The following is a 10,774-nucleotide window of genomic DNA, read 5'->3' as shown; positions in this document are numbered from 1 at the left end:
GTCGGTTCTGGAGGGCATAAAGTCACCGCCCAGAAAACTGATCAAGGACAAGCACCAAGCATTTATTCTGCCTGTCCCTAGACACCACTTTTTAGGTCAAACAAATGGGTGACAAAGAGCATTCGTTCTTCAGGAAAGAGTCACAGCTAACCGACATAAGAGGGGTGACAGGTTGGGAAATCGCCACCTTGCAGTCCCCACCAGGATGGCGGAGCTGGTGGTACTCACCGGCTGGCGCTGAGCCTGGGGGGGCAAGGACCGACGGGGAGTCCTCGTCTTTCAGGACAGAAATGTGCATTTGCAGACAAAGCCGACTGCAGAAACTGTGCCACACCGAGACAGATCGTCAGCAGCTCCTCAGTGTCGCCACACATGGGATCCTCGCTCGAGTGTAACCGTCCCGCAGTTGCGTTCAGACTTTACCAAAATCAGCATCTAACGAGGTGGGCGGATTGCTTCCAATCCATGTTCCTCTCAGGCCTCTTTCGAAGCCATAATTCTCCCTTTGTCCTTTTTCTCCCCCCCAGGAGGACGTTAGTTGCTCTGCTGAGTTTCCCATATTCTGGGCTTTGCTGGTCATATCTGGACAGTGCGAATCTAACGTATTCCTCTGATCCCGAATTTCCATAAATTGGTGGTTAAGTTGAAGAGCGGCATTCAATTCAGGGTCAGCGTTTCGGCGGTCATGTTTCACAGGTTGGTGGTGGTGGCATATTTTCACTCTGCCAGGACATCCAGCCGGAGTAGCAAAAACACAAAATCTCATCATCTAACAAAACCAACCAAACCAAACCCAGGGACAAACCATGACGCCCGAAGTCCCTCGCGGTACCGGCATCTCTGAAGGGAAGGAGGCAAGAAGCCACATGGCAACTAACTGGAGGGTCTAAACGCAGAATGGCAACAACAAGCTCTTCCCCGGGGCGCGGAGGGCTGGCCAATCTGAGGACGGCGCTGGGATGTCCTGCAGAGAGGCCCGGAGGATGGAGCTCTAGCGGGTGGGACTGGCCTGAGATAGTCCAGCGCACTCAGAGGGAAGGCCACGTGAGGACACAGGCCTGGCTGCAAACCAGCGAGAGTCCTCAGCAGAAACCAAACCCTGCAGAACTTTGACCTTGGACTCCTGACCTTCAGAACTGGGAGAAAACAAATGTTGCTCATCTGAGCCACCCTGTCTGGGCCCTGGTAGGCAGCCCGGCAGACACAGCCCAGAAGCTCCTCCTGGGGCGAGCCCCACATGGAGGAGAAGCTTCTAGCAACAGATTCCCAAGTAGATGGGACAGAGAAGAAAGAAGCAACAGAAACCCCGAGCCCAGAAAAAAGGAGGTAAGGGTAAGAACCAGGGAATTTCCAAGTATGGAGATGCTTCTCAAACATCATGAATACAACAGAAAAGCAAAAGGAAGGGCAGTCCCCAAAAACAAGCAGAGAAAGGGGTTAGGGTGGGGTTCAGAGAACACTTCAGGGAGAGAGGACAGGGGACGTAAGTGACAGAACACAGACAATGAACTGATGCCAACCAGATGCATCCTCTTTAAAAGATCACAACGATAAGCTGCTTATTTCAAAATAGGCTAAGAGAAATTATTAAAATAATCCGAGATATTAAAAAAATAAATCAGGTCCCCAAAGAGTAGTTTGAGGATGCCTTTTGAAACACAATGACTTTCATAAACTCTGACCAAATAATATCCCATCCCAATTTCTTGGAAAGAAAACATTGTTTGTGCCGTAAACACGAAAATGTTCATTTATGTAAAAAATATTAACAGTTAAGTGGGTTATTAACAATTATCTGAAAAATACATAATCATTTGTAAACAATGTGTGCGGGCTCAGTGCTCACCACCTCCCCCCTGCGGCCCTGCGGGTGGAGCCCCCCTCCGCCCATCTGTGGGGCAGCCCTGTGCCAGGAGGGGAATCACCACGGAACTGAGGGGGGCAGCTCCCCTTCTGACCGCCACAGCCGAGGGTCTGAGACCCTGCCTCTTGGCCTCACTCACCCCAGGCCGCGGGTCAGGAGCCATCACGGAGGGACGGCGTCCCGGGAGCCGGCACGCGTGGGGACAGGACATGGCCTCTGGAAGGGAGACACCTGCGGTGAGGGTCTGGCCCAACGTGAGCATCCCAGTGGAGGAAGTGATGGCCGGGCTGGGAGCGAGAGTGTTAAGTCATGGGTGTGTTCACGGTTCTGAGTCGCAACGGAGTTTACCTTCGTACACAGCCCTGTAACTGCGGGACTCCAATCACGGACACTTGGGTGACAAGACCCCGGCCTACTGCTTACCTGCCCTGCCCCCTCCCCACCCCCCGTCTGTTCTGGTGAGATGGCAGCGGCCGGGGCGAGCCCTGTCCTACGGGGGGATGGGCAGCCTTGGCTGCTCATGCGGGGCGGGCAGCTACGGTCGCACAAGGTAAGAACCCGCCCTACGTGGGGCGCCTGGGGGCTTGGTCCGCGGAGCAAACAACTCTTGGTTCCAGCTCAGGTCGTGACCTCGGGGTCATGATCTCAGGGTCGTGAGGTCGAGCCCTGTGTCAGGCTCTGCGCTCAGCGGGGAGTCTGCTTGAGACTCTCTCTCTCCCTCTCCCTGTGCACCCCACCCTCCACTTGCACTCTCTCTAAAATAAATCAGTCAAAAAAAGGAAAAAGGACACGCTGTACGCGGAAACCCTGCTGCACAAAGGACCAGTCAGCTCCTTCATATTAACAGTGTTTTCTGGGCTGTTACGTGGTGTTTTTGTTTTTGTTTTTAATTTAAGCTCTCAATTTCCATTGTATCACCACAGGTTTTCTGGTTAGCCCTACTTTCCCCCCAAGATTGTCTCCCTTTAAATCCAAACCCAACATCACCAGTCAATATTTTCCAAGCTCCAAACGGGGGCATAACACAGTACAAATACCTGCAGAGGGGTGAGCGTATATCCCGCACGTTGTATGGCTCTGAAAACGAAAACTATGAATTCATAGGTAAGTGGCCCCAAGGCCGCCTTTTTTTTTTTTAAAGATTTTATTTATTCATCTGAGACAGAGAGAATGAGAGAGAGAGCACATGAGGGGGGGAGGGTCAGAGGGAGAAGCAGGCTCCCCGCCGAGCAGGGAGCCCGACGCGGGACTCGATCCGGGGACTCCAGGATCATGACCCGAGCCGAAGGCAGTCGCCCAACCAACTGAGCCACCCAGGCGCCCTCCAAGGCCGCTTCTTAGTAAGAGGACTGACGCGGCGCCTACGGCTGTCTGCATCTTGCACCAAGTCACACACTGGGGACACACAGAACTTCTTAAAGAATAATTTTGATTTTCCATCTATTAGGATTTGGTAAAGCAGAGCACATCTTCAAAAGTTAAAATTAAAAGCGTGGCTGTTTGGGGGCGCCTGGTGGCTCAGTCGGTTGAGCACTCAACTTGGTTTCAGCTCAGATCGTGGTCTCAGGGTCGTGGGATTGAGCCCCATGTTAGGCTCCGCACTCAGCGGGGCGTCTGCTTGGGATTCTCTCTACCTCTGCCCCTCCCCCTCTGCGTTCTCTCTCTAAAATAAATAAATCTTAAAAAAAAAAACAACATGGCTATTTCAGTAGCACATGGAGGTGAAATAGCATGGCGGTTCTAAGCATTTGGGAATAAATTCCCCTCTTCTCGCTAAAACCACTCTGAAAGGTGCACCGTGAGGAGATCACGGAAACTCAACCCGACCAGGTTTGTCAGCTGACACGGCGGCCCGTCCACAGTACGGGGCTTCCTAGCATTTGTCAGAAGTGGTGTAAAACCGTCTGGCATAGAAACGCCCTGAATAAAAAGTGAAAAATGATCACAAGACAGTATTTTAGCATAATCCTCCTTTTTGGGGAAACATCTCCAAGAATATGTGACCAAACGTCCTCAACAGTTACCTCTCAATGGGAGGGAAATGTGGTGAGTGTATGTTTTAACTGTCCAAATCCCTAAACTTTTAATATATGAAGTATGTAGCTTTTTTCACTTTGGGGGGAAAAATGGTCCGACATGTCAGGAAACGAAAAGCAGAAAGCCAAGGCTACTCACCCCCAAACTGCCCAGCAGTTCCCCCTGCCGGGCTGGCTTCGGTGCCAGGACTCGAGGGTGTTCTTCCCAGCAGTGTGGTTTCCCAACTAACTGGCGCTAAATTTGTGTGTAACTTTATACGGACACTGCAGCAAACGGCCTAGGACGCTTGGCTCTTTACCCTTCGTCTAAGGGGCAAACTTCCGTACGGTAGCCAAGGTGTGCAGTCAGCCTCAGCGTGCACTGGCTGGTGAAAGGACAAGGAAGATAGGTGTGGACAGGGAACATTATTCAGCCTCCAAAAGGGAAATCCTACTGTTGACGTGGATGAAACTGGGGGACACTGTGCTCAGTGAAATGAGCCAGACGGACAGTAGCGCACGGTGATAATTCTACGTGGGCTCTAAGCGAGTCGAACTCCGAGAGAGAGAGAGTAGGGTGCTGTGGGGGGGGCGGGGGTGTCAGGGCGGCCAGGGGAACGGGGAGGAACTGGTCGCAGGGCACAAAGCCTCAGCTGCACACAACAGGCAGGTTCTGGAGACCCAGCAGAGCGTGGTGACTAGTTACCACCGTGTATGCCTGGCACGCGCGGAGAACGGATCGTCAATGTTAACTACAGAGGCGGACACGGCGAACAGCTTGGTTTGGTAACCAGTTCACATGTTATCAAGTATCATGTTGCACGCCGTAAACATAAATTGTAGTTGCCCATCACACTTCCAAGAAGATGGGAGGAAGAGGAGTCGTCCCATAAAATGATAGTACCTGGCGTTCAGTGTCTGCTCAGTTTCTGCTGCACGTTTGTTGGACGAGTCATGGTTTGGTCGTTAACGTGTCAACCTCCCTTCCCTGCAATACTGCAGCATGGAGGGGACCTCAATGGGTCAGGGCAGGATGGCCACTAGTCCCTGGGCACCCACGCCTGCTGCCAGAATAAGCTTTAAAACGCTCCTGACCCTTCAGGGGCTCCCCACCATAGCCCACCGCACCGCAGGGCTCTGCCCCCTTGACTCGGAGCCTTCTCTCCTCCACCCGCCCCCCAGGTGGATGCGATCCCTGCTTTCAGAGCAGTCTAGTTCTGCACATCAGCTCACTACGGTCCTAGCGCTTTCTGCAGCTCCTGGACCACCCGTCTCCCCAACCCAGAACACGCAGCTCAGGACGTAAGCAATCCCTACCCACATCGTAAAAGGACTACTCACCTGCAAAGGTTTTCCACTCTGCTTCTTAGAGGAAGGCAACTGAAAACCCACTAAATCCAAGGTCCCCCCTCCACTTCCTGTGGCTGAACAGACAGCACCACAAACCCCTATTTAATTCCGCGGATCCCACCAGACAAGGTTCCTTATTGTGCACACTTTCCCTCCTCTAAGAAACCGAGCTGGAGTAAGTGGACAGAGGCAGCTGCAAACTACAAACTCCAGGAGGGAGACGCTCCCCACGATCCCACCCTCTCTAACCACTTTCCTCCCCTCCGGATCCCTCAGGAGGGACAGGAGGGGGCAAACATGACCGGTGCCCTCACAGCAGATTAGTGAGGGGGACAAATCGACCCTTCCCCCCAGGGCTGAAGTGCAGCAGTGTGCAAACTGCCACAGGAGACCCAAGGGGCATTCTGGGGCCTGCACAGAGCTGCAGGTAGGGCGGCTGTGGGCAAGGGACCCCAAGGGCGGTCTGCAGTGCTCAGGCCCCTTTGACCCCAACAGGGCTCCCAGTCTGAAAGAGGGAGCGGGAAGGGTGGAGATGAACTTCAGCGCGGGCGCAGCACCTGCCTCGCGTGACTCTGGAAACAGGCAGGAACTCTGCAGCCTAACACGGCGAACGGTGTCACCAGAACACCTCGGGTGGGTCCCACGTGTACAACTAGCAAATCAGATGAAAACTTCAGCCACGTGCGCACCTCATTTCCGAAGATCAAGTGATGGTTTTCACAAAGGAAATGAGAAATTCTCACTTGAATTGCTTTGTACACATGCACTTCGGAGCCAAGAAACCAGTTCTTTGGGAGTTTAACGTATTTTTGCAAACCTCTGCCCTTCCCCAGATGTGCGGATAGCAGAGAAGCCACTGTACGTTGAAGTGGCCACAGGACCCCATCGAACTGCTCTGCAGACACTCTGCCCTTCCTGCATCTTACCAGTGCTCCATACTGATTCTGCTGAATTGGGACAGGTCACCAAACAGGATGAACCATCTAAAGGAACCAACGCTCCACACCCAAATGCATGAGCCAGACCGTCCTCGTTCTTACAGCCCGTGCTCTGACAGACCCTTACGCGTCTGCATTAACTCAGCAAGGGCACAGGCTTCCAATGCAAGGCTTCCCTGTTACACATCAGACTTCAGACAACTGAGGGGAAAATGTCCCCCACGTGCACAACCCGCATAGAAACGGACCCTCACAGGGAGGTAATGCATGCTAACGATTCAGTTATTTCCCAGGGAATACTAGAGATGATCCAGAAAATCCAGACAAAAAAACAATATATTTTGCAGCAAATTTTTCTTTCAGTAAGACTTGTAAATTCTCTCCCACCCCATATTAAACAGGTAAGTGAAGCAGCTTCCAAATTTAACGGTTACATTTCAGATTCTGAGTAGTCACGTCACGCTTGCATTCCACACAGGTCACAAACACACATGCCTTCTGTTAAGCATCTGAAAAAGCGTTCATCCCAGTTAGGGGAAGAATCTTTCCAAGTCCCAGACTGAATCTGGTTTTGAACTGAATAGAGCAGAGTGTATACAGCAATCCAAATCTGTAAGCAAATCTAGAGATACATTTACTCAGTATTGAAATTTATTCAATTCTATCCTTTGTATTCCATTTTTTTCATATATTTAAGCAATCCCTACCTTTTTAGGTAGGAAGTAATCATTTAAGGAGAAATGGACATCTGAAGAACTTTGGTAAACTCAACTACAGCAGTGCTCTGATGAGCAAAATCGTTTCAGACTCCTCCAACTGCTACAGTATGGCGTCGACGGGGCAAAATAGACCCAACGCATTTTTAAATGTGGAAATCATACAAAGATAAATGGTTTCATCCAATGAAACTTTTGCAATGTTTCACGTTTACTGAGGAGCCATTCTAAGGTCTACTTTTCTGTTTATTATTTGTGTCCTTGAACTGGCCACAAAAATCCTTCAGAAAAAAGCATCAAAGCTGTGAGGTGTCCAACTTAAATCCTTCGTGTTCGGCATCTTTAAAGCTTGGGAATACTTGAAAGCAGCGGGTAAACGTGGAACATCTTTCTAGAATACCAATTTTACATTAAACGTGTAACATTAAAACAAAAAGCAAATAAATGCATAACTTACACTCATTTTTAACAAATATTTGAGACTTCTGTCAAAGTTCCTCTCATCCTTTGTATGGTTCGACCGGACTCTGAAAATCTCTACATCAGAGCACGGTTACTTCTGCCACAAAATAACAGCAACTGTAATTCTTAAAATGCCTATCTGGAAAGTCTAAAACACGCGGTTTTGTTCTGACAGGTCACAGAAGTCTCAAGCTCTTCCCCAGGTGACACCACCTAGTCAACAGGCAGGTGGGCCAGACATTATTTTAGCTTAACCACACCGATGACGTTCACGCCTCGTTAACTTACCATGCTGACACCTGCCCTATCACTTTTGTGAAAGGATTCAAACGTACAAGAAACAGACATAAGAATTTAACTTGCAAGGCTTCAAATTAAGTGAGAATAGCAAAGGCAATTTAAACAGTAACATGGCACAACTTTCCCTGTTAGTGGTTTTAAAATGCTTACCAAACAAGGGAGGAGTTCACTTGCTTAGATATTTGAAATACAACTTTATTCTGATTCTAAACGAAAAGGAATGGGAATGACAGTGACAACGAGGTTTCACCACTGGATATTGTGATGGGACTATAGCAGTCTCGTATCTGAAACTGAGGAAGGAAACAACTGCGTTCCAAAACAGCTAAATATGCAGGTCCAAAAAACGAAAGTACTTTTTAAACTGCCACATTCACTCCGAAGCCCATTCATCTCCTTCAGCATCCCAAAGATTAAGCACATGTTCTGCTCAGCTATGTAATAAAGTGGCAAACACGCTGCACCACTGACATCACAGGACAGTTGCCTATAAAACTAGACTTCTGACGCTGGGCTCCAGCTGCACGTTCTCACAGGTCATCATCTTCATCCGGGAGAGCAGTTGTCTGAGCAACCTAGGAAAGACACAACGTGGAATACTCTGGATTAGAGCCGTCAGGAACACAAGACGCTGAACGGACCCCGTGGCCGGGCACTTGGACACCCTACCTCTAGATCGTGCTCGTACTGTGCTGCCAAAGCTGGGTCCATGACAACCTCTGGGGGGGCGAGAGCGGGCATGGCGACAAACTCCAAGTTAGGGTCTCCAATTAGTTTTCTAGCAAGCCACAGGAAGGGCTTTTCAAAGTTGTAGTTACTTTTGGCAGAAATGTCATAGTACTGTTTTAAGAAAACGTAAAATTAGTTATTAAAAATCTACTTCTTGCTAGTCACTTGGATGTTCCAAACTAAAAAATTCTTCTGATCCATACCACAGATGTTTACGAATCCCTTTAATGGACCTGTTATTGTAATTTCATTTTTAACAGAGCAATAATGCAGTAAATGATAAATTTTAAAAAACTTACCTGAAGATTCTTCTTTCGGTGGAAGACAATAGATTTTGCCTTAACTTTCCTGTCCTTAATGTCCACTTTGTTGCCACACAGCACAATAGGGATGTTCTCACACACTCGTACCAGATCTCTATGCCAGTTAGGCACATTCTTGTAAGTAACCCTTGACGTGACATCAAACATTATAATGGCACACTGGGCTGAAACAAAGATTTAGGGTAAGAGTTACACACCTAGGATTTCCTGCACAGGCGAGGAACGCTAAGGAGCACGGACCAGGCATCAGGCCATCTCTATTTCTGCACTCATTCTCAAGGTCTCTTCCAAGTCTAAAAACCTTAAAATCACGAGTACACAGCAAGATTTAAAATTCCATATTCTATTTAAGTGTGAATGACCAGCTTGCCATATCAAATCTCTCTCCTCTAATACTTCATTAATTCTGCCCCATCCCGAAGTCCAAAGTCGATGATAGATCAGCCTTCTAGACAACTTGTCTCCTCTATTCTGAGGATCTAGGACCTATTCCTCAAAAGATCCTAAAATGACCAGCTGCATCAGAATACGTTGTTCTTTTCCATAAGAACACTCAAGTCTACAGACTGACCTACGAGAAAACCAAAATACAATTAACACAACCAACCACAAAGTACGTACAACCTAACAGTTTTCTAGCTCAACATATTTTAGGGAAAAAAAGTCTGTTATTTGTGCACAGAGATGGCAAAAGTCACGGAGAAACTCCCAATAATTTTTCAGCACAGGAGTGAGATTCCTGGAGGCATTTTCTTTATGCACCTTTATTTGCGATTCTGAAGTCATTTGGGGGAAAAAAGAAAAGGCCCAACTCCTCTGAAGCCGCAGCAGCAGCCCGTCTGACGCTGCTCCCCGCGTCCCGAGCCTCCGGGTCGGCCCGGGGCTCCCCGCCGCGCCGGCCATGACGCAGCGGCCCCCGCCTACCTTGGATGTAGTAGCCGTCCCGCAGCCCGCCGAACTTCTCCTGGCCGGCCGTGTCCCACACGTTGAACTTGATGGGTCCCCTGTTGGTGTGGAACACGAGCGGGTGCACCTCCACGCCCAGGGTGGCTGCAACAGAAGCACGGCCGTGAGCCCCGAGGGGGCGCCCCCGACCCGCGGCCCCGGCGGCTGGCCCCCCACGTACCTACATACTTCTTCTCGAATTCACCCGTCAGGTGACGCTTCACGAACGTCGTCTTCCCGGTGCCGCCGTCGCCAACCAGCACCAGCTGCGGGACAGCACACGTCGGCGCGGGCCCCGCCACCCGCTCCCCTACCCGCTCCCCGCGGACCCCGCGCGCGGCGCCCACCCCCCGACCACGTACTTTGAACTGGACTTGGGGCTCTCCCTGGGCAGCCATGGCGCTGGTGCTGAGGAGCGGAGAGAAAGACGTGGGGCCGGCGGCGCGGCCGGGGAGCCACATGGCCGGGCCCGCCCCACGTGCCGGGGCCCACAAAGGGGCGCCGGGCGGCCGGGCCCCACGCGCGCACACCCCGGCCGGGGCGGGGGCCGCGGCGCGCTCACGGCGGGCGGCGGGCGGCGCTGGCCCGTCCGCGGGGCCTGGCGCCGCGCCCGCGAGGGAAGAAGGGAGGCCGGGAGGCCGGGCGGAGGCCGGGCGCAGACCGGGGCGCGGGGCGGAGGCCGGGGCCGCACAGCGCCCGATCGCGCGCCCCACTCTCCACACCGGGCCCGCCGTCCGCCCCGGGGCCGCCCCCCGCCGCCAGCCCCGGGCCCACCGACTCGCGTCCCGGCGCCGGCCTGCGGCCTCCACCGCGGGGGGAAGGGGAGAGCCCGCCGCCGCCGCCGGGGCCCGCGCAACCGCCGCCGCCCCGACCCCGCCGCCGCCCGCCCCGGATCCCAGTCCCCCGGTGCCCCCGGTGCCCCCGGCCTCCGAGCCCCCGCGGCCCCCGCGACCCCCGGCCCGGCCCCGCCGCACTACCTTCCAGAAGCGTCTCCGGCCCGTCTGACTGAGGGCTGGAAAGATGGCGGAAGCGCAATTCAAATGCCCGGAGACGCAGCCGACGCCGGCGCGCGCCGAGGAAGGGCGGGGCAACGGCACCGCGCCGCTCCCACGTGGCCCGGCGCGCGCGCGCA

General features: G+C 52.3%; 1 protein-coding gene across 1 annotated transcript; it reads right to left on the bottom strand.

Moving 5' to 3' along the window:
- Positions 1-6,485: 6,485 nt before the first annotated feature.
- On the bottom strand, positions 6,486-10,774 carry RAN (RAN, member RAS oncogene family). Its single transcript, XM_036106519.2, has 7 exons — positions 10,620-10,774; positions 10,005-10,050; positions 9,824-9,908; positions 9,622-9,747; positions 8,674-8,861; positions 8,315-8,485; positions 6,486-8,220 (listed from the first exon to the last, which is right to left on the bottom strand). Exons 2-7 carry the CDS (start codon positions 10,038-10,040, stop codon positions 8,176-8,178), a joined length of 651 nt encoding a protein of 216 aa, XP_035962412.1. The 5' UTR covers positions 10,041-10,050; positions 10,620-10,774; the 3' UTR covers positions 6,486-8,175.

This window comes from Halichoerus grypus, chromosome 13 (assembly GCF_964656455.1).
Source record: "Halichoerus grypus chromosome 13, mHalGry1.hap1.1, whole genome shotgun sequence".
NCBI lineage: Eukaryota > Metazoa > Chordata > Mammalia > Carnivora > Phocidae > Halichoerus > Halichoerus grypus.
Note: the sequence above shows the minus strand (reverse complement) of the source record. Positions and strands in the feature narration are given on the sequence as shown.